Source organism: Phyllobates terribilis, unplaced genomic scaffold, assembly GCF_046119375.1.
Source record: "Phyllobates terribilis strain yellow unplaced genomic scaffold, ASM4611937v1 Scaffold_8__6_contigs__length_399053987, whole genome shotgun sequence".
Lineage (NCBI taxonomy): Eukaryota > Metazoa > Chordata > Amphibia > Anura > Dendrobatidae > Phyllobates > Phyllobates terribilis.
This window is the reverse complement of record NW_027362768.1, coordinates 196367727-196392298: the sequence shown is the minus strand read 5'-3', so window position 1 is coordinate 196392298 and position 24572 is coordinate 196367727. Positions and strand designations below refer to the sequence as shown.

General features: G+C 52.3%; 1 protein-coding gene across 12 annotated transcripts in view; it reads left to right on the top strand.

Annotated features, from left to right (window-relative positions):
• Positions 1-24572, top strand: part of TTLL7 (tubulin tyrosine ligase like 7) — a 202691-nt gene that overhangs the window by 156998 nt on the left and 21121 nt on the right. For all 12 annotated transcript variants that reach the window (XM_073643985.1, XM_073643984.1, XM_073643982.1 and 9 more), the window contains 5 exons: positions 5411-5592; positions 9562-9838; positions 12263-12400; positions 14710-14790; positions 16026-16186. In XM_073643985.1, coding sequence (XP_073500086.1) covers positions 5411-5592; positions 9562-9838; positions 12263-12400; positions 14710-14790; positions 16026-16186 — 839 coding nt within the window. The remainder of the gene's footprint in view (positions 1-5410; positions 5593-9561; positions 9839-12262; positions 12401-14709; positions 14791-16025; positions 16187-24572) is intronic.

Here is a 24572-nt window from a genome sequence, read left to right as displayed (position 1 = left end):
GTGCTAAACGCTGAACACGGACTTTCCCCGGAAGTCTGTTGCAATGTTCGGAGTTCTGGGGGAAGGAGAGAGAGAGTGTTCTGGTTCAAGTTTGGGTGCAGTTTTGGTACCCAAACCGAACTTTGTAGTAAAGTTAGATGGACATCATTGTCTGATAAAGGGTGAAGCGAGATTAGAGATAGTTTGAAAGAGGCTACGCTGTAATACCTTACACAGCCCGGTAATAAGGACGGCCATGTTTTGGAAGAAAAAAGTGTTTTTGATTGTTTTTTCTAATTTTGGACCTTTTTAAATAAAACAAAAAACAAAAAAACAAAACAGACATAAAGGGTTAGAGTTATGATCCATTCACCATCACTCCATTCAAATGGGGAAATTACGATAATTAAGACCCTCACCAGCCTTGATAACAGCAGGGGGGCTGAGATTGCGCACCACCTCTGTATTTATTGTCTATACGACCGCTGGAGAAAGACCAGCACGGAGAAGCAGTCCCATTAATGACACTATGTGGTGGTTGCTCCAATTATATGAGCACCTCAGAACCCCACTCTTGGGCTCGATGAGGGTCTAAGACCCCCAACAATCAGCAAGTTATCACCTACTCTTTGGATAGACGATACCATTAAGACTTGGCACAAACCCTAAGTGTATCTGTAAATGCATTTGCTGTTCAGATTAAGCTGTCATTTCTGACCTACAACTTGTATCCTGCATTTCACCAGGTTTCCCCTCTGCAGGTTCCATCTCTACTTTTCTGCTGTCTCTGAACTAGTGGGAGCAGATACTCTGTTATGATACCTCCCATACACAACACATATGGATGCTGCTCTCCTGTCTCTATGTAGCACATGTTCAGGATCAGCAATAGCATGGACAAAATAGAGTAGTACTGAGCAGTGTAGCTGAGTATCCAGCACTGCGGTGAGATTAATCACTTACTAGAAAGCGGCAGCATAGTAGGCATTATACAGCAGTGTAGCGGTGAATTCAACTCTGGGGTGAGAGAAAAGTTTAGTGAGAAGCAGGAACAGCTGGGTAGAAATTATACATCAGTACTGAGTAGTGTTGCTGTGAATCCAGCTCTAGGATAAGATCAATACATTTACTGGAAAGCAGTAAACCAATGGAGGACACTCCTGAGCAGTGTAGCTGCTAATTGAGAACTATGGTGAGATAAAACACTTACTAGAAGCAGAGTAGAAGAGATTATACAACATGACTGAGCAGCGCAGCTGTGACTCCAACACTGGGGTGAGATAAAAGACTTACTAGAAAGGTGCAATAAGCAGCTATAATCTGGTCCCTCAGTCAGATGGCAGTCCTACTTTGAGATCAGGACGGATTTTAGCTGTATTTCAGAGTGAGTGATGAGTTCAGGAGGAGAAGAATTGATATCAAGAAAGAGATATTACAGTGTTCTTTATTTTTTCCTGAACTATTGATTGATGTTGAAAAGACTGTGTTCATTTAGATACGAGAGCAACCATACCCGGAGTTCTCTTTTAACTCTCCATAACTTTCAAGTGTTTTTTCTGCTTCCGATCAATAAGTACACCTGACTCCGGGACGATCTTCCTCGCACTCACACTCGGCTCCAAGATCATTTTCCTAGTTTTTGCTTCATTTGAAATACAACAGAAGTTTGAATCTGAATTGGCGGCGGCGCGGCCCCAGCATCTGTGATCCGGCTCATAACATCCTGACAAAAGACGACCGATCCCATAAACCGTCCACTGGGAAGTCGCTCAGTAATTATAATGTGACTGCGTAAGATATGACACGTTAGTGGTGTCACGGGGGGCCGCCGCCCTACCCTGCAGCACGGAGCAGCTACTCTGCTGATGGACCACCACTCCTCTGATGGACCACCGCTCTGCTGCTGGACCACCGCACTGCTGATGCCCCCCCGCTCTGCTGGTGGACCTCCACTCTGCTGATGGACCCCCGCTCTGCTGATGGACCCCAGCTCTGCTGATGGACCCCCGCTCTGCTGATGGACCCCAGCTCTGCCGATGGACCTCCCCTCTGCTGATGGATCCCTGCTCTGCTGATGGACCCTCGCTCTGCTGATGGACCCCCGCTCTGCTGATGGACCCCAGCTCTGCTGATGGACCCCCGCTCTGCTGATGGACCCCAGCTCTGCCGATGGACCTCCCCTCTGCTGATGGATCCCTGCTCTGCTGATGGACCCTCGCTCTGCTGATGGACCCCCGCTCTGCTGATGGACCCCCGCTCTGCTGGTGGACCTCCACTCTGCTGATGGACCCCCGCTCTGCTGATGGACCCCAGCTCTGCTGATGGACCTCCACTCTGCTGATGGATCCCTGCTCTGCTGATAGACCCCCGCTCTGCTGATAGACCCCCGCTCTGCTGATGGACCACCGCTCTGCTGATGGACCACCGCTCTGATGATGGACCCCCACTCCTCTGATGGACCACCGCTCTGCTGATGGACCCCCGCTCTGCTGATGGACCTCCACTCTGCTGATGGACCACCGCTCTGATGATGGACCCCCACTTTGCTGATGGACCACCGCTCTGATGATGGACCCCCACTCCTCTGATGGATCCGTGCTCTGCTGATGGACCCCCACTCTGCTTGTGGACTACCGCTCTGATGATGGACCACCGCTATGATGATGGACCCCCACTCCTCTGATGGACCGCTTCTCTGATGATGGACCGCTTCTCTGATGATGGACCACCGCTCTGATGATGGACCCCCACTCTGCTGATGGACCCCCGCTCTGCTGATGGACCCCAGCTCTGCTGATGGATCCGTGCTCTGCTGATGGACCCCCACTCTGCTTGTGGACCACCTCTCTGATGATGGACCACCGCTATGATGATGGACCCCCACTCCTCTGATGGACCGCTTCTCTGATGATGGACCACCGCTCTGATGATGGACCCCACTCTGCTGATGGACCACCGCTCTGATGATGGACCCCCAGTCCTCTTATGGACCCCTGCTTTGCTGATGGAGCACGGCTCTGATGATGGACCCCTGCTCTGCTTATGAAGCACCGCTATGATGGACTCCTGCTCTGCTGATGGACCACCGCTCTGATGATGGACCCCTTCTCTGCTGATGGATCACCACTCCTCTGATGGACCTCTGCTCTGCTGATGGAGTACCGCTCTGATGATGGACCCCTACTCTGATGATGGACCCCTACTCTGCTGATGGACCCCCACTCTGCTGATGGACCCCTGCTCTGCTGATGGACCCCCACTCTGATTCCAAGGCTGAAACTGTAAAAACAGTGTTGGCAGAGGGTTTCCAGCTGCATCAGCGGCTCCCAAATTCCCAGTGCATTGTGCGTCTTCTACAGATCGAGCAGCAGGCGGCACTCTGCAGGAACGAGAATTAATGCCGCCACGCTGAGCCTCTGCCGCAGACTTGGCTCCACATTGCTCTTTTCATATTATGTGTCATGTGTTCGGCTGAATAATTTATCTGCTGTTATCCCAGATTCTTTATCTTTCCACCAAAATGTAACATAATGAGATTTACATCACGGCGCACATGTCCCGGCCTCCGACAGTGGATTTAAAGGGACCAGCGCAGGGTAGGCAGCTTCATTAACCCATGGTAAGCCGTGTCAGCTCCTCATCCTATCAGTAACTCACGTAGACATCATGTAATGAACAATTTTTGGACACTGACGAGGGCATTTATTTACTGGAATGCATCTATTTTGGCATAAAAATAATTTTTGCAATTACTTTTCATATAAAACCAATAGCAGTTTGGTTTTTACGGCAGAGCTGAGCGAGCCATCTACCCAACGCAGTGTCCTGGTGGCCCACACTGCATGTACCCACAAAGGGCCGCACGTTCCCGCCCCAGGGCCAAAGTATGAGCCCGCGAGCTGTCAGTCATCTGGAGCGCACCGCTTCCTAGCCAGCAGCGAGCAACTGGAGCGGTGAGCACCTGAAGAAACAGCTGAACTCCTCCTCCCTCTCTGCGCAAACTGTTAGGAAACTACAACTCCCAGCACAACTGACATCCCCCATTGGATTAAGACAGTTGTACATTATCGTGTTTTATGTTGAAAACGTGTAAGACCCCAGTAATAGGATCAGTGCAGCGTCTGAGTACAGAGGAGCCGACTGCCAACGCCCAGAATCCAGTTTCCTGCGCTCTCCGCATTGTCAGTCCGCATGACTGCTGGATCCGGACTCGCCATGATGGATCCAGGTGACGCTGCCGTTGCTCAGGTGTCGTCTGTGCGGAGATGTTGACTTTGGTCTAGTTTGCGGCTTTTAGCTGAGCGCTCGTGGACAGGAGGAGTAGCAGGAGCCATCGGTCACAGCCGGTGAGAATCCAGCGCAGCCGCCGAGTGCCCGGCTGGTTTTAGGTTTGTACAATCCAGTCTACTCACGGGAAGTTCATCCATGACCGGCGCGGGTTTAGTCACCTGCTGAGAACACTTTAGTGCTTTAATGGTTAGAAAATGGTTGTGAAATGGCGCTAATCATGTGGAAGCCGGATTCTCCCGACGGCTGAGCGGAATAATAAAGAAAAAACAGATCACGCAGGAGAGGAGGGCTTATTCCGGGACCCCGATCCCCGGCCTCCCCTAGTTCTCCGGTGATTCCACCGCTTTCTCATTGTACAGAGGATATACTGTATATATGGTTATTGGGCAGAGTCTATGTATAAAATCACAGGTGATGTGTAGGATCCTGTGAGATCGTCCCCTGAACCAGACCTTCAGATGCAGCTTTCTTGTTGCCTTCTTAGGACATGTGCACACAGGGTTTTTATGACGCAGCCGAAGCCAATGAGTTTACAGTGGAAACCTCTTCATTAAACGCTCCTTATCAGGGCAGTTGTTGGAGGAGTTTTCCATTTCCTGAAGCAGTTTTTGGAGTGTTATGTGCACACGTCTTTAAGACACCAGCGCACCTGTCGAGGTTTTCATAGGCGAAGACACTAAAGGAAGAAGCTTTACTGGTGGTCTTGCCGTCGTCTTCCGGGGTCTTTTTTTCAGTTATTTAAACTATAAGAACGGACGGGTCACTTCTTTCAACCTCTTCATGTTTTCGAACCCTGAAGTAGTTAAAAGAAGTGACAAAAGTCTGAACATGGGCACAATGTCGTGTTTATATTTCTGTGCATTATCTTCATTTTTTTGCACTTTCAGTAGGAATCTACCTGAACAAGACGTCGTGTGCCCATAACTTCAGAAAGGAAACTTTTTTTGCAGCCCGTTGACTGCACAGTTCCTAGTTTGATGCAGTTTTAAGGGGTCAGGATTTGCCCGGCCAACGTTGGCAGCACTAGATCCGTACAGCTCTATCTCAGGGCCTTGTTAATCAGAGCTTTGTAGAAGTTTAGCTGCAGAGCGTCATTTCTCATATTTGTTCCCGTCCTAAGTAGGATTTTTTGTTGTTGCAGACGTTGTCCTCTATGCCGGAGTGCACTCAGACCTCGAAGAAGAAAAGCTACAGCAGCTCCAACAGCAGCAGCTCCGGAGGCGACAGCAGCTCCGACACCGAGGACGAGAAACTGGTGAAAGAGAAGAAAGTCACCTACGAGCTGGACGAGCAGAAGTACAAATCATTGGAGAGATCCAGTAGGTTCACATCCGGTCATCGTACTTAGTAATAAATATGCTTAGGACGGAGCAGCAGCAAAGATGGCGCTTCCTTAAAGGGTCCCGTCCACTAAATGTACAGTGAAACATGTGAAATATTTTACTTTGTAGCACAATTTTGCATTCTCCGACCTCAGTGACTATTGAAAACCAGAAATGTGCTTGAGGACGTTGTCACTTTTAGCAGTTAGAGAACGCTGTGCAAGTCAACGAGGGGCGACACTGAGCAATAGAGACTGAAAATGTCCATGTGATCGAGCCCCCAATGTGCTCCTTTAGATGAACAGCTCCATGTGATTGAGCCCCCAATGTGCTCCCTGCAGAGGAGCAGCTCCATGTGATTGAGACCCCAATGTGCTCCCTGCAGAGGAGTAGCTCCATGTGATCGAGCCCCCAATGTGCTCCCTGTAGAGGAGCGGCTCCATGTGATCGAGCCCCCGATGTGCTCCCTGTAGAGGAGCGGCTCCATGAGATCGAGCCCCCGATGTGCTCCCTGTAGAGGAGCTTCTCCATGAGATCGAGCCCCCGATGTGCTCCCTGTAGAGGAGCGGCTCCATGTGATCGAGCCCCCGATGTGCTCCCTGTAGAGGAGCGGCTCCATGTGATCGAGCCCCCGATGTGCTCCCTGTAGAGGAGCGGCTCCATGTGATCGAGCCCCCGATGTGCTCCCTGTAGAGGAGCGGCTCCATGTGATCGAGCCCCCGATGTGCTCCCTGTAGAGGAGCGGCTCCATGAGATCGAGCCCCCGATGTGCTCCCTGTAGAGGAGCTTCTCCATGAGATCGAGCCCCCGATGTGCTCCCTGTAGAGGAGCGGCTCCATGTGATCGAGCCCCCGATGTGCTCCCTGTAGAGGAGCGGCTCCATGAGATCGAGCCCCCGATGTGCTCCCTGTAGAGGAGCTTCTCCATGAGATCGAGCCCCCGATGTGCTCCCTGTAGAGGAGCGGCTCCATGTGATCGAGCCCCCGATGTGCTCCCTGTAGAGGAGCGGCTCCATGTGATCGAGCCCCCGATGTGCTCCCTGTAGAGGAGCGGCTCCATGTGATCGAGCCCCAGATGTGCTCCCTGTAGAGGAGCGGCTCCATGAGATCGAGCCCCCAATGTGCTCCCTGTAGAGGAGCGGCTCCATGAGATCGAGCCCCCGATGTGCTCCCTGTAGAGGAGCGGCTCCATGTGATCGAGCCCCCGATGTGCTCCCTGTAGAGGAGCGGCTCCATGAGATCGAGCCCCCGATGTGCTCCCTGTAGAAGAGCGGCTCCATGTGATCGAGCCCCCGATGTGCTCCCTGTAGAGGAGCTTCTCCATGAGATCGAGCCCCCGATGTGCTCCCTGTAGAGGAGCGGCTCCATGTGATCGAGCCCCCGATGTGCTCCCTGTAGAGGAGCGGCTCCATGAGATCGAGCCCCCGATGTGCTCCCTGTAGAGGAGCTTCTCCATGAGATCGAGCCCCCGATGTGCTCCCTGTAGAGGAGCTTCTCCATGAGATCGAGCCCCCGATGTGCTCCCTGTAGAGGAGCGGCTCCATGTGATCGAGCCCCCGATGTGCTCCCTGTAGAGGAGCGGCTCCATGTGATCGAGCCCCCGATGTGCTCACTGTAGAGGAGCGGCTCCATGTGATCGTGCCCCAGATGTGCTCCCTGTAGAGGAGCGGCTCCATGAGATCGAGCCCCCGATGTGCTCCCTGTAGAGGAGCGGCTCCATGAGATCGAGCCCCCGATGTGCTCCCTGTAGAGGAGCGGCTCCATGTGATCGAGCCCCCGATGTGCTCCCCGTAGAGGAGCGGCTCCATGAGATCGAGCCCCCGATGTGCTCCCTGTAGAAGAGCGGCTCCATGTGATCGAGCCCCCGATGTGCTCCCTGTAGAGGAGCGGCTCCATGTGATCGAGCCCCCGATGTGCTCCCTGTAGAGGAGCGGCTCCATGTGATCGAGCCCCCGATGTGCTCCCTGTAGAGGAGCGGCTCCATGTGATCGAGCCCCCGATGTGCTCCCTGTAGAGGAGCGGCTCCATGTGATCGAGCCCCCGATGTGCTCCCTGTAGAGGAGCGGCTCCATGTGATCGAGCCCCCGATGTGCTCCCTGTAGAGGAGCGGCTCCATGAGATCGAGCCCCCGATGTGCTCCCTGTAGAGGAGCGGCTCCATGAGATCGAGCCCCCGATGTGCTCCCTGTAGAGGAGCGGCTCCATGAGATCGAGCCCCCGATGTGCTCCCTGTAGAGGAGCGGCTCCATGTGATCGAGCCCCCGATGTGCTCCCTGTAGAGGAGCGGCTCCATGTGATCGAGCCCCCGATGTGCTCCCTGTAGAGGAGCGGCTCCATGTGATCGAGCCCCCGATGTGCTCCCTGTAGAGGAGCGGCTCCATGAGATCGAGCCCCCGATGTGCTCCCTGTAGAGGAGCGGCTCCATGTGATCGAGCCCCCGATGTGCTCCCTGTAGAGGAGCGGCTCCATGTGATCGAGCCCCCGATGTGCTCCCTGTAGAGGAGCGGCTCCATGTGATCGAGCCCCCGATGTGCTCCCTGTAGAGGAGCGGCTCCATGTGATCGAGCCCCCGATGTGCTCCCTGTAGAGGAGCGGCTCCATGTGATCGAGCCCCCGATGTGCTCCCTGTAGAGGAGCGGCTCCATGTGATCGAGCCCCCGATGTGCTCCCTGTAGAGGAGCGGCTCGGTAGCTTTATGGACAGGCCCATTATAACACGACATTTCCAGGAGTGGACATAGCATCCCGCTGATTTTAGGATACATTTTATTTCTCACTGTATCTAGATATAGATCTCCATGTACTGGGAGATATTCAGCTCTGGACCTTCTGAACGCCGGCGTCCAAGTGCCCATTAATCACCCACAATCCTTAGCACAGGAAATGAAGTGAGGCTGTGTACACAAAGCCATTTATTACACCCAGCCGTGGACATGTCCCAAATCCTCCCTCTTATGAGATATGACAATGATTGATTATCAGACATTATTAGGCCGGGCCTCCTTCTATCAATCTCCATCTCACATCCTTCCTTGGTGTTTGAGCCATTCTTCTCTTACGTGTCGTCTTGTGTAGCCGATGTGATCAGCCTCCTCCGTTATTTTTCCCCTTTATCTTCAGGACTTCTCTTGCGCTGCACCTAGCCTCTGGCACTCTCTGCTGTAGACTCTCCGTACCTTCATTGTTAGATCCGTGCTCCTATAAGGATGCTTATATCACATTTAGTTACAGAGGTCATCAAGGCTGTGGCCGCGACACAGGTCACAGGCCGAAGATTGCTCTGTGCAGCGCAGCGTAATGCAGACGAGAGTGGTCGCATCGTGACCCCCGGACCACCGTGACAGGCAAGTGTTATGATCTGCCACAAGTACTGAGGAAAGAAGGGGAAAGCTATCCCTACAGTAAGACTAAGCTGAATCCCTACGATGTAGCGGGCTGCCTGTTTCTAATGAACAGACCCGCCTTAGTCCTCGGCTAGTCTGAACGAAGACCTATAGCATAAGGGGAGGGGTCCCTAAAAGAACTAAGGACTGGAACAAAAATGGGACACCTCCTGAACAGAGAAGTTGTTGCAGAACACAGAAAGATAAACTGACAAAAAGTACTAGAGGTCCCAGAAGGACCAAGCAAACTGACAGAGAAAGGCACCGAAGCACCTGGCTAGAGAAACAGTCAAACGCTGAAGTCCAGCACAGCCAGAAGGGCGGAGCTGGAATATAAAGGCAGATGGTCACGTGACCGCAAAACACAAGATGGAAAAAACAAACAGGAGGGTTCTAACAGCAAGACACAAACATCTAACTGGGCCCAGTCTGGTCGCGGTGCCCTAGGACCGCTCTGTGACCCCATTCACCTGCATTACGCTGCTAGCACAGAACAATATTCTGTTGTGTCGATGCGAATGTGGCCGTGCACCCCGATCCCACAGATGATTGTTGTCTGACCTCAGTGTTTTCTGCTTGTTTGCAGGTAGGGTGCATTTCAAGCCTCCCATTAAATCGCGGCCGTTTACCTATTCATCCCCATCCTCCTCATCAACTCCAATTAGGCGCTCTGTGAGCTGCCCTCGCTCCATCACCGCACTGAACGCACAGTCTCCACACGTGGAGCCGCAACGGCCGTTCTCATCCAAGGTGTCTGCACAAGTCTCCAGGCCGTCCTCAGGGAACCGGACCAACTCATTGAACCGTAGCTCGTCATCGCATCGAGTGCCGCACACGGGAATGTGCAGCAGTATGTACCCAACACTGGTGAGTGCCACCGAGACGTATCACTGTGTCAGGTGTACTAGTGAGCTACGTGTATGTGCAGGTACTTGTACTCCAGGAAAAACCTCCGCTGTAATCCAGAGTAGAAAGTCCTGTAAGTGGCAATCAGGGTGCAAACCTGTACAAGTACTATCTCCATAAGACGGGGAAAATAGACTTAGCACATTACACTTACTAAATACTACAGTGTCAAGGTGCACATTCAACTGTGTCATGAAACGCTACCACTAGGGGGAGCTCCCTGTATACAGAGATACATGATAAGATTCTGTCTGCAGCCACCACTAGGAGGAGCTCCCTGTATACAGAGATACATGATAAGATTCTGTCTGCAGCCACCACTAGGGGGAGCTCCCTGTATACAGAGATACATGATAAGATTCTGTCTGCAGCCACCACTAGGGGGAGCTCCCTGTGTACAGAGATACATGATAAGATTCTGTCAGCAGCCACTACTAGGGGGAGCTCCCTGTATACAGAGATACATGATGAGATTCTGTCTGCAGCCACCACTAGGGGGAGCTCCCTGAATACAGAGATACATGATGAGATCCTGTCTGCTGCCACCACTAGGGGGAGCTCCCTGTATACAGAGATACATGATAAGATTCTGTTTGCAGTCACCACTAGGGGGGAGCTCCCTGTATACAGAGATACATGATAAGATACTGTCTGCAGCCACCACTAGGGGGAGCTCCCTGTATACAGAGATACATGATAAGATACTGTCTGCAGTCACCACTAGGGGGAGCTCCCTGTATACAGAGATACATGATGAGATTCTGTCTGCAGCCACCACTAGGGGGAGCTCCCTGAATACAGAGATACATGATGAGATCCTGTCTGCTGCCACCACTAGGGGGAGCTCCCTGTATACAGAGATACATGATAAGATTCTGTTTGCAGTCACCACTAGGGGGGAGCTCCCTGTATACAGAGATACATGATAAGATTCTGTCTGCAGCCACCACTAGGGGGAGCTCCCTGTATACAGAGATACATGATAAGATTCTGTCAGCAGCCACTACTAGGGGGAGCTCCTGTATACAGAGATACATGATAAGATTCTGTCTGCAGCCACCACTAGGGGGAGCTCCCTGTATACAGATATACATGATAAGATTCTGTCTGCAGCCACCACTAGGGGGAGCTCCCTGTATACAGAGATACAGGATAAGATTCTGTCTGCAGCCACCACTAGGGGGAGCTCCCTGTATACAGATATACATGATAAGATTCTGTCTGCAGCCACCACTAGGGGGAGCTCCCTGTATACAGACATACATGATAAGATCCTGTCTGCAGCCTCCACTAGGGGGAGCTCCCTGTATACAGAGATACATGATAAGATTCTGTCAGCAGCCACCACTAGGGGGAGCTCCCTGTATACAGAGATACATGATAAGATCCTGTCTGCAGTCACCACTAGGGGGAGCTCCCTGTATACAGAGATACATGATAAGATTCTGTCTGCAGCCACCACTAGGGGGAGTTCCCTGTATACAGAGATACATGATAAGATTCTGTCAGCAGCCACCACTAGGGGGAGTTCCCTGTATACAGAGATACATGATAAGATTCTGTCTGTAGCCACCACTAGGGGGAGCTCCCTGTATACAGAGATACATGATAAGATCCTGTCTGCAGCCACCGCTAGGGGGAGCTCCCTGTATACAGAGATACATGATAAGATTCTGTCTGCAGCCACCACTAGTGGGAGCTCCCTGTATACAGAGATACATGATAAGATTTTGTCAGCAGCCACCACTAGGGGGAGCTCCCTGTATGCAGAGATACATGATAAGATTCTGTCAGCAGCCACCACTAGGGGGAGCTCCCTGTATACAGAGATACATGATAAGATTCTGTCTGCAGCCACCACTAGGGGGAGTTCCCTGTATACAGAGATACATGATAAGATTCTGTCTGCAGCCACCACTAGTGGGAGCTCCCTGTATACTGAGATACATGATAAGATTCTGTCTGCAGCCACCACTAGTGGGAGCTTCCTGTATACAGAGATACATGATAAGATCCTGTCTGCAGCCACCACTAGTGGGAGCTCCCTGTATACAGAGATGCATGATAAGATCCTGTCTGCAGCCACCACCAGGGGGAGCTCCCTGTATACAGAGATACATGATAAGATCCTGTCTGCAGCCACCACTAGGGGGAGCTCCCTGTAAACAGAGATACATGATAAGATTCTGTCTGCAGCCACCACTAGGGGGAGCTCCCTGTATACAGAGATACATGATAAGATCCTGTCTGCAGTCACCACTAGGGGGAGCTCCCTGTATACAGAGATACATGATAAGGTCCTGTCTGCAGACACCACTAGGGGGAGCTCTATGCGTCTGTCATGCCATCAGATTCTTTCCATTACTGCTTTTTCTTTGTCTTTAGAATGAAACCTCTTTACATCATATATCGAAAGACCATGAAGAGGAGCTGACGAGACAGACATTACACCTTCTTCAGAACATGAGGATCAGGTTTCCAGGGAAGATGGATGAGGATGAAACATGCGCCATTATAGATGAAGTAAGCGCACACACACAGTGCCGGGAGATGCCGGGTTATCAGTAACTACAGTCGCCCTATAGTGACACATGGTCACTGCGTGCCGCAGTATGGGGCTCTCTGCAGCATCGCACTTCAGGGTTTACATGGGTAGAATATCTAGTTATACAGTGACCATGTGACCTGGACCTGCATCTCTATTGCTGGGAGAAGCAGCAGTGTAAAGCATGGGGGAGCCAGGTTTTTTATTTGTAGCAGCTTTACACTACACGGCGGCTTTTTATAAGAAGCACAGAGAAATAGTAATGAGCTGCCAGAGGGGGAAGTGACACAACTGTGGCTCAGAAAACGGACAAATATTACATCTACATTCTAAACATCTTATTCTAAGAGGTTCTCATTGGCTTTAATATTGAAGACCCGTTGTGGGGATGGACAGTCAGTGTTTGGTCAGTGAGGGCCCTGCTGATCATTAGAACTGTCCCTTTAATCAGTGACAACCTGCTGATACATGGGCTGATGAGCAGGATGAATGGGCCCCGGCACAGTGCCATACACACATTGTGGCCAAGCCTGGTACTGCAGCTTATCTCCATCATTAATGGCTCTTAAGCTGCCGGGCCAGCCACGTTATTTTTATTGATCATAGATCACATATCTGCATTTCTAGATGTGTCGTCCTGCGGTCCCGCTAAGTCTGTGAATACGCGATCCCGCTGTTTCTGCGTCGCTCGGAGGATCCAGGACCTCCAGAATGAAGATCCAATTAGCAGAATGAACGTTCCCCTAAAACCTAATGCTTTTAATGAGCCTTTAGTTCTGCGCGTCCGTCCAGAGCTGGAGCGTCTCCTTCCTCCTTCACACTATTAACATTCAGCGGATTCTCTCCCCGCTCCGGCACACCGCTGCCCCCCCCCCGTCCTCACAGTCTGACGTGCCACAAAAACAGGGGAAAGATTTATGTTCTTCTTTTTACAACCTCTGGACGCTCTTCAAGAAAAACTCCCAGCGGCTCCCGGACGTTTCTTACCAATGAGATGAAGTCGCGGATGCGGGGGGAAAGTGTTTTCTTAGTTTACAGCTCGGGCGGCCGCAGGGACCATTTACTTCGGAGGTAACGTTTACTCAGGATGGATGTTTCCCAGGCAGCCGTTACTGGCCGAAAAAAAGATCACCGGCGGATGGCTCCGTCCAAAAACCGCCAGGACTGAAACGTGTTCCGGTAGTGCAGCGGCGTGAAATAGACGTAATGATCTGCAGCGGTCAGGAGCCGCGCTGCTCCTGGCAGCCGAGTGTCCGCAAATGTTTATGCCACTTGTTCCACGAGTGATCGTCACATTCAGGATCTGGAACAAGTGTCAGAACCTTTCAGCCGTGACTGTGGAAGAATAGACATTGCATTGGATGCGTAGTGACGATGATGAAAGCCACCGGTCGGTGTGATAGTCTGCGGGGATCACTGGGTGCACCGGCTGCTCAGATCAGTTGTGAAGGAACCCACAAGCAAGTGTTCTGTCACCCTGCAGCACCTCCGCAGGCGAGATGAAGCATTGCACATTATACCAGCTGAGGGAGACGGCGAGAGAAAGAGACTTTGTACCTACCAGGTCCTGAGGAAGGGCCCTTTACTACATAGAGTATTTGCTCCTTTTTTTTTTATATAACCTTTAAAGCCGCCATATGTCAGGACAAGAGAAAATATTAAAGTGGCCTTTACTAGCGAGTCATATTAGTCGGGGCGGGTTTCAAAAGAAATACAAGCATCCAGTTAGGCTTATTCTTTAGCTTGGAGCCTAAGCGAGCCCCCTGTGCCCCCTGTGCCCAGCGTCTTGTATTTTCGGCACGGTGCACATCGGGCGCTTTCTTGCCCCTCTGCTGCACATGCTTCCCTGATGGAGCTCTGTTTTGCTCCTGTACTCCACCTTGGGATTGGAGGCAACTGTGCTGGATGCTATTGCTCCCCTTGCTTGCCCCATGGCCGCTTACATCCGCTGTATAACAAGTGGTTTATTTCCAGCCCTGGTGGTTTAAGGCACCAGACAATCCATAGTCCCTTTGGTCTTGCACTCTGCCGGTTTGTAGCATCCTCTGTAGCACATTAGTGCAGGAATTACACCATTCCCCGTGATGGAGTGCTGTGTGCGCCCATGGTGCTCCTCCTGGGCAGGGAAACAGTTGTGTTGTGGCCACGCCACTGCCCCACCCCTGCTTACCAGTAGCATGGAAGGCGATTCCACCTCTTCTTCATGGCGCCTTTCCTTTTTTCCCATTCCCTATAATTGTACAAACACAACGATATCTAACACGTTGTTTCCACTGTTCTTGTGCAGATAATGGAGAACTGGCGATATCACAAACCCAAGGTGGCCTCCTACTGGCTGATAAAGCTGGATTCTGTGAAGCAGAGAAAGGTAAGAGACGTCTGCTGTTACCCATGTATCTTCTCTGCTTTCTGGTTTTTATATGTACCGGTAGTGAGTGGGGTCTGTCATGTGGCCAACATCTGCCCCCTCAGAGGTGGATATCATATAGGATGTCATACACAATAATCTATCAGACAGGACGGAGCACAAGCGGCACGCTCATAGCGAATACCAGCCAGAGAGAGTCCATGCAGCCGGATTCCCAAGCTACAACTCCCATCATGCTGCGAAATGTGTGCTGCAACATGTGTTCTGCGACATCTTCTGTGACATGTGTGCTGCGACGTGTGCTGTCACCTCTGTGCTGCAACATCTGTGCTATGACATGCGTGCTGTGACATGCTTGCTGTAACATGCATGCTGTGACATGCGTGCTGCGACATGCGTGCTGTGACATCTGTGCTGCAATATGTGTGCTGCAATATCTGTTCTGCGACATGTGTGCTGTGACATCTGTGCTGCAACATCTGTGCTGCGGCATGCGTGCTGTGAGATCTGTGCTGTGACATCTGTGCTGCAACATCTGTGCTGCGACATGCGTGCTGTGAGATCTGTGCTGTGACATCTGTGCTGCAACATCTGTGCTGCGACATGCGTGCTCTGACATCTGTGCTGCAACATCTGTGCTGCGACATGCATGCTGTGACATCTGTGCTGCGACACGCATACCGCATGGATTCTGTAGAATACCTCCGTAATATGTCAGGTGTAGAACTGGCGTTATGCAGAGATAGATTATGGCCCCATAGATGACGGAGGTGCGGTATTACATCTATATTGCGTTGTTTTGTTCTCAGCCCCTGTGGATTATTCTCCTCCTTTGCAATGAACCTCAGCGTTTCCCCTCCTGCAGGGCCGTGCACTATTCGGGATTTTTCAGTAGTAACACCTACGTCTGGCGATTTTCCGGGGTGAATCTTTTCTTTTTTGCCCTGTTGTTTTATAGTAGAGGTCATAGACAGAGATAAAGCCTGACATGGCCGTGAGAAGCAGTGGAGCGCCCCCCAGCGTCGCTCCCAGCATTCACTTTCCAAGCTGCGGTCCGACCCCTCGTCTTCCGCCGCTACGAAGAAATGTGAATTTTCTATATCGGTTATTTTTGCATTATCAGAGTTTTGGCATTATATTATGTGGCGCCCCCTTCTGGTGATGACTGCTCTGTTCGCCGGTCATCTTCGGGGTTTACACGATACAACTGATTCTTTTTCTCTGTTTCTTCTCAGATTTTGGACATCGTGAGGTCAAACATTCGCTCGCTTCTCCAGCGCGTCTGGCGCGTGTCGGACGTGGAGTGCTTACACTTGTACCGGAGCTTTAACCGAGTGTTCAATCGTCTCCTGTGGAGTCACGGCCAGGGATTGTGGAGCTGCTTCTGTGACGCCAGGTACGCTCTGCACGCTCTCTTCTCTGCCTCCGGGTACGCTCTGCACGCTCTCTTCTCTGCCTCCGGGTACTCTCTGCACGCTCTCTCTTCTCTGCCTCCGGGGTACGCTCTGCACGCTCTCTTCTCTGCCTCCGGGGTACGCTCTGCACGCTCTCTTCTCTGCCTCCGGGGTACGCTCTGCACGCTCTCTTCTCTGCCTCCGGGGTACGCTCTGCACGCTCTCTTCTCTGCCTCCGGGGTACGCTCTGCACGCTCTCTTCTCTGCCTCCGGGGTACGCTCTGCACGCTCTCTTCTCTGCCTCTGGGGTACGCTCTGCACGCTCTCTTCTCTGCCTCCGGGGTACGCTCTGCCCGCTCTCTTCTCTGCCTCCGGGGTACGCTCTGCACGCTCTCTTCTGTGCCTTCGGGGTACGCTCTGCACGCTCTCTTCTGTGCCTCCGGGGTACGCTCTGCACGCTCTCTTCTCTGCCTCCGGGGTACGCTCTGCACGCTCTCTTCTCTGCCTCCGGGGTACGCTCTGCACGCTCTCTTCTCTGCCTCCGGGGTACGCTCTGCACGCTCTCTTCTCTGCCTCCGGGGTACGCTCTGCACGCTCTCTTCTCTGCCTCCGGGGTACGCTCTGCACGCTCTCTTCTCTGCCTCCGGGGTACGCTCTGCACGCTCTCTTCTCTGCCTCCGGGGTACGCTCTGCACGCTCTCTTCTCTGCCTCCGGGGTACGCTCTGCACGCTCTCTTCTCTGCCTCCGGGGTACGCTCTGCACGCTCTCTTCTCTGCCTCCGGGGTACGCTCTGCACGCTCTCTTCTCTGCCTCCGGGGTACGCTCTGCACGCTCTCTTCTCTGCCTCCGGGGTACGCTCTGCACGCTCTCTTCTCTGCCTCCGGGGTACGCTCTGCACGCTCTCTTCTCTGCCTCCGGGGTACGCTCTGCACGCTCTCTTCTCTGCCTCCGGGGTACGCTCTGCACGCTCTCTTCTCTGCCTCCGGGGTACGCTCTGCACGCTCTCTTCTCTGCCTCCGGGGTACGCTCTGCACGCTCTCTTCTCTGCCTCCGGGGTACGCTCTGCACGCTCTCTTCTCTGCCTCCGGGGTACGCTCTGCACGCTCTCTTCTCTGCCTCCGGGGTACGCTCTGCACGCTCTCTTCTCTGCCTCTGGGGTACGCTCTGCACGCTCTCTTCTGTGCCTCCGGGGTACGCTCTGCACGCTCTCTTCTGTGCCTCCGGGGTACGCTCTGCACGCTCTCTTCTCTGCCTCCGGGGTACGCTCTGCACGCTCTCTTCTCTGCCTCCGGGGTACGCTCTGCACGCTCTCTTCTCTGCCTCCGGGGTACGCTCTGCACGCTCTCTTCTCTGCCTCCGGGGTACGCTCTGCACGCTCTCTTCTCTGCCTCCGGGGTACGCTCTGCACGCTCTCTTCTCTGCCTCCGGGGTACGCTCTGCACGCTCTCTTCTCTGCCTCCGGGGTACGCTCTGCACGCTCTCTTCTCTGCCTCCGGGGTACGCTCTGCACGCTCTCTTCTCTGCCTCCGGGGTACGCTCTGCACGCTCTCTTCTCTGCCTCCGGGGTACGCTCTGCACGCTCTCTTCTCTGCCTCCGGGGTACGCTCTGCACGCTCTCTTCTCTGCCTCCGGGGTACGCTCTGCACGCTCTCTTCTCTGCCTCCGGGGTACGCTCTGCACGCTCTCTTCTCTGCCTCCGGGGTACGCTCTGCACCCTCCTATACCCTGTCCTATACGAGTGACGGAGGAGCCGCTGGTTACCTGGTATATAGCTGCTCTGGTTATATCCTCGGTTGTAGCGGACGTGTTTTCTACACTAATATATCACGATCCGGGTCGCAGTCTGCGGATTATACTTCGGTTTATAATCCCTAATGTGGATACTATTTGCTATTTATGGGAATCTGTGGGGATTAAGGCTCTAGATGCGGATTAACTGCTCTGGATTTCACATAATAGAGCGACAATGGCTGCAATAAAGGTGCACGGTCCCTTTAAGGATTAAAGCAACATTACCTCCAGTAATTCCCAGGAATGATCACATATGGCCGAAGCCTCGGGCTGCACTTGTGGCTCTCAGGATATATATATATATATATATATATATATATATATATATATATATATATATATATATATATATATATATATATATATATATATATATATATATATTACTCTATTTCCACATGTGGCATCTGTGTGAACGATGGATGTAAACAGCCGGACCCCAGTAACGCTGCACAGACTCGGCCATTGCTCGCCTGCGCTCTGCACACGCGGTGTGGAGGGAACTGGATGGAGAATACGTATCCTTCACGAGTGTCACCACCTGCACCGGAAAATGAAAATAATCGGGTGCTCCATCCTAACTGTACCCAAACTGTATGGGACAGCCACAGGCAGCCGAGTGCAGCGCTCCATCCTAACTGTATCCTAACTGTATGGGACAGCCACAGGCAGCCGAGTGCAGCTCTCCATCCTAACTGTACCCAAACTGTACGGGACCGCCACAGGCAGCCGAGTGCAGCTCTCCATCCTAACTGTACCCAAACTGTACAGGACGGCCACAGGCTGCCGAGTGCAGAATTCCATCCTAACTGTACCCAAACTGTACGGGACGGCCACAGGCTGCCGAGTGCAGCATTCCATCCTAAATGTACAGGACGGCCACAGGCTGCAGAGTGCAGCACTCCATCCTAACTGTATGGGACCGCCACAGGCAGCCGAGTGCAGCGCTCCATCCTAACTGTACAGGACGACCACAGGCAGCCGAGTGCAGCTCTCCATCCTAACTGTATGGGACGGCAACAGGCAGCCGAGTGCAGCATTCCATCCTAACTGTACAGGACGACCACAGGCAGCCGAGTGCAGCTCTCCATCCTAACTGTACGGGACGGCCACAGGCAGCCGAGTGCAGCTCTCCATCCTAACTGTACGGGACGGCCACAGGCAGCCGAGTGCAGCTCTCCATCCTAACTGTACGGGACCGCCACAGGCAGCCGAGTGCAGCACTCCATCCTAACTATACGGGACGGCCACAGGCAGCCGAGTGCACCACTCCATCCTAACTGTACGGGACGGCCACAGGCAGCCGAGTGCAGCTCTCCATCCTAACTGTATGGGACAGCCACAGGCAGCCGAGTGCAGCACTCCATCTTAACTGTATGGGACTGCCACAGGCGGCCAAGTGCAGCGCTCCATCCTAACTGTACAGGACGACCACAGGCTGCCGAGTGCAGCTCTCCATCCTAACTGTATGGGACGGCCACAGGCTGCCGAGTGCAGTGCTCCATCCTAACTGTACGGGACGACCACAGGCAGCCGAGTGCAGCGCTCCATCCTAACTGTACGGGACAGCCACAGGCAGCCGAGTGCAGTGCTCCATCCTAACTGTATGGGACGACCACAGGCTGCCGAGTGCAGTGCTCCATCCTAACTGTATGGGACAGCCACAGGGTGCCGAGTGCAGCTCTCCATCCTAACTGTATGGGACGACCACAGGCTGCCGAGTGCAGCGCTCCATCCTAACTGTATGGGACGACCACAGGCTGCCGAGTGCAGCATTCCATCCTAACTGTACGGGACAGCCACAGGCAGCCGAGTGCAGTGCTCCATCCTAACTGTATGGGACGACCACAGGCTGCCGAGTGCAGTGCTCCATCCTAACTGTATGGGACAGCCACAGGGTGCCGAGTGCAGCTCTCCATCCTAACTGTATGGGACGACCACAGGCTGCCGAGTGCAGTGCTCCATCCTAACTGTATGGGACAGCCACAGGCAGCCGAGTGCAGCGCTCCATCCTAACTGTACGGGACGGCCACAGGCAGCCGAGTGCAGCTCTCCATCCTAACTGTATGGGACCGACACAGGGTGCCGAGTGCAGCACTCCATCCTAACTGTACGGGACGACCACAGGCTGCTGAGTGCAGCGCTCCATCCTAACTGTATGGGACAGCCACAGGGTGCCGAGTGCAGCTCTCCATCCTAACTGTATGGGACGGCCACAGGGTGCCGAGTGCAGCTCTCCATCCTAACTGTACGGGACGACCACAGGGTGCTGAGTGCAGCGCTCTATCCTAACTGTATGGGACGACCACAGGCTGCCGAGTGCAGTGCTCCATCCTAACTGTATGGGACAGCCACAGGCAGCCGAGTGCAGCTCTCCATCCTAACTGTATGGGACCGACACAGGGTGCCGAGTGCAGCACTCCATCCTAACTGTATGGGACCGACACAGGGTGCCGAGTGCAGCACTCCATCCTAACTGTATGGGACCGACACAGGGTGCCGAGTGCAGCACTCCATCCTAACTGTATGGGACCGACACAGGGTGCCGAGTGCAGCACTCCATCCTAACTGTATGGGACAGCCACAGGCAGCCGAGTGCAGCACTCCATCCTAACTGTATGGGACGACCACAGGCTGCTGAGTGCAGCTCTCCATCCTAACTGTACGGGACGACCACAGGCAGCCGCGTGTGCACCTCCATCTTTACTGCACGGGAAGGCCACATGCAGAATTACAGTCTCCCAAGTGCTTCGATCCAGCCACGTATCCACTAATGTTTCCTTTGCCTTCTGCTTTATTGATGTCACATATATGTGCAAATTAGCGCTCCCAAAAAACGACCCTGAGAGAGGTGACTAAGCTATAAGACAATGTCCGAGCCTTGCACCTTGACCAGGAATAATTGCTGAGCCAGAAACTCGTCTATAGACCTCATGAACCAGCACTTGCCCGACGTTGCACAAGAGCATCACATTCAGCCTTCCAAACTCTGCCATACACTGAAGAGCGGCAAAGACCTGGAACAGCGTCTGCAGCGGAGCTCTGTGGGAGACACAACTTGTATACTTTCCCCCCCGTGGAGGATTGCCTGCACCAGCCCTTCCCCCCACCTTCTTATCACATAGTCCTTGCCCAGGAGACTGGGCAGCCACTACGGCCTTTTGGCTAAGATCCTGAGCAGTATCTGTTCCCATCGGCGGCTCTGGCCTCTGCTGCTGTAGAGCGGACACATAATGCACACTGAATGAAGCTTTGGGGTGTACACTGGTGGCCACGTATCTTATATATCCATGTGCCAGTAGTTTGAGAGCCCGAGGTGCAGACGTGCCCCTGGGGTGGTGACTCTGCGGTGCCTGAACTCGCTGGGTGTGGGGTCTCACTTCAGTTTTTGGCACTTTTGCGCAGCGTTGCCCTTTCATATTTTTAGACAGCGCACACCCTTATTCTGGTGCTTTTGGCCATGATGGAGAGTTTTGTGGCTGAAGGTCTAGTTGGTGTTACACAGGGACCCCTTATATTTATTTTGCGTGTTTATATTGTGTGTCCATCACAAGGAGTTCTCGGGGTGCGGTTCCTTTATGGGTACCTTCCTGGTCAGTTTGGGGGAGGTGAAGTGTGAAACCATCAGGATTGCAAACCCCTTACCGTCCCTCCAAGTGGAAGGTCCAACCTAGACTGAGCTCCTCGTGGATGCTGGGAGCACGACGGGCTCGCCCAAGCGTCAGTGAGCCCACCGATCCCCGACCTGCGCTGCGTTCTTCTGTCTCGGAGGGATGGAGAACAGTTTATAGGAGGCCATTCTCTACTTTAATGGGCTGCGATAGACCCTATCCTTGTTATAACGCAAGGCATTGTAAGTATTTTGAGTCCCAGCATGAAGCTAAGTCACTTTAGGCCTACAATGAAAACCAGGCCCTGGGCACCAGTAAACATCTTCATGTCTTCATGATATTTGTGCACCAAGACAAACTTTTTTGAGATTGAAGCCGATGATCTGCTGATCGTCTCTTGGTGATCGCACTGCTTCCGATCACCATTCATTTCCCTGCAGCGGCCACTAAAGGTAGAAATGTGGAATGACAGGCTGTGTCTGGCAGAGTAGGACCCACTGTTTCTTCCATAGCTAAGACCGGGGTCCCATGTTGCCCCTCTGAGTTGTCTGTATGTCCCAATTTGAACTGTAGCATGAGGATATTTTACAATTTATCTGAGTTAGCCTAACCATATCCTATTATCCTGCTAGGAAAGTTTACTTTTCTTTTTTTTCAATCAAGTCCTGCAAAAGTTTTTGTACATTTAATATTTTTTTTTCTGACTTGCGATGGCATTAAACCTCCAGGCAGTTTTAGTTTTAAGAGAAAACTATTTACTTTAAGCGTCGTTCCTCTTGTTTGTGATGCTGGCTGCGTACTCGGCACCCGGGAACATTTCCTAGCCTCCCATCTTGGCTGTCATGACATTTTTCCATTAGAGACTATTGGAAGTTGTCCAGAAAATTACCTTACTTATATCAAGCTGCATAATACGCAGCATTTTTTTAAAAAAATTTTTCTTTTTTTTTTATGTGAAACTTTCATTCCAACGACTCTTTTCTTTGTGGAGCGATTTGGCAAATACTCGGTAGAGGGAATATTAAAGAATTGGCTTTTTATCAGAAGTAGAAAAAAAAAAAAAAAAAAAAGAGCCGTGGATCTATATTCAGACCTGAAGTCCATTTTCGTGAAGATTTAAGTTCATCTTTTTGGCTTCAGTGGGAATAAAAAAAAAAAAAAGTAAAAATAAATTGAAAAATAAAAATGACAAAAAAAATAATAAAAAACTAAAAGAAAAGTAAAATAAACTGCTGTAACGGCGACTATTGAAATGTATGAATAAATTGCATATGAGAGCGGCTTACTGCAAGTTATCAGCCAATGGAAATACCGACGGGCGGCTCGGTGACGGGGCAAATGTATCCGGACAAAAGTGTCTGACAGACGAGATGGTTCTGTATTTTCAGTTTCTGATTGGATTATTAAAAGGCTTGAAAACATTCTTCAGCCTAATGCTAAGAATCCCGAGCCGAGGAGAAGAAGAATGCCCGCGGCCCGCTCCGGTAATCCAAAGTGGAAATGCCAATCACAGTAAAGAAGGTCTTCTATGTATGAGCTAATAACCGGAGCCCCGGATAAGACTCCCTCCCCGCCGCCATCCCCGGAGACACAGGAATCTTCACCCCCAATGATCCTGTGTACAGGGCTGAGAGAGGCGCCAGCTCCCGGTCACCAGCGCTTCGGGCCACCAGTAAATCTGTGTTTAGATGGAGTTTAACATATTGACCTCTTACTTGTCTGGCAGATTTGGGTGTTTAATATTCCTTGTACCCGGCCTGCTTTATCTCCATTCTGATCACTGAACTGAACTCCAACCTCCCATAGCACCATCTGTCCTCTGTGTTCTGCGGCTGTCAGCGTGCCAGCCTGCAGGTCTGGTGCCACGTTCAAGGTCACATCACCGCGAGCTGCCGACGCTGCTTAGTTATATGTCATACTATCGACAGCGCAGAATCCGGACCCTCCAAAAAGGGACATTATCGATATAGGGTTTTTTTTTGTTTGTTTTTTTGGGGTAGCTCGTTTGTAGATATATGCACACACCCCTCAACATTGAAACTACAGCACCAAGGAGGAGAAGTGATGAATGATGGAGACGTCAATGATCTGCAGGTGATGGAAAAATGGAAGGGACATTTTCAAATCATCTCAATTTATCCAGTCCGGAGTCCTGAGCCTCGAACAGAAATCCCGGCACCCCCCCCAGCCTCGGCTGCTGTCACTGAGGTCATTAATGGTCGTCTGAGGAAGGTTCTGCCGCTGAATGTAGAAAACATCAGGATCCGCTGCCGGCAGCTCCTGTGTAATCACCAATGACGTCCCCGATGTGCTGGATAGAGACAAGTCAGGAGATGCTGCCGGCAGCTCCTGTGTAATCACCAACCAATGATGTCCCTGATGTGCTGGATGGAGACAAGTCAGGAGATGCTGCCGGCAGCTCCTGTGTAATCACCAACCAATGATGTCCCCGATGTGCTGGATAGAGACAAGTCCAGAGACGCTGCCGGCAGCTCCTGTGTAATCACCAACCAATGATGTCCCTGATGTTCTGGATGGAGACAAGTCCGGACACGCCTCCGGCAGCTCCTGTGTAATCACCAACCAATGATGTCCCTGATGTGCTCGATGGAGACAAGTCCGGAGACTCTGCCAGCAGCTCCTGTTTAATCACTGACCAATGATGTCCCCGATGTGCTGGATGGACACAAGTCCGGAGACGCTGCCGGCAGCTCCTGTGTAATCACCGACCAATGACATCCCCGATGTGCTCGATGGAGACAAGTCCGGAGACTCTGCCAGCAGCTCCTGTTTAATCACTGACCAATGACGTCCCCGATGTGCTGGATGGAGACAAGTCCGGAGACGCTGCCGGCAGCTCCTGTGTAATCACCGACCAATGACGTCCCCGATGTTCTGGATGGAGACAAGTCCGGAGACGCTGCCGGCAGCTCCTGTGTAATCACCGACCAATGACGTCCCCGATGTTCTGGATGGAGACAAGTC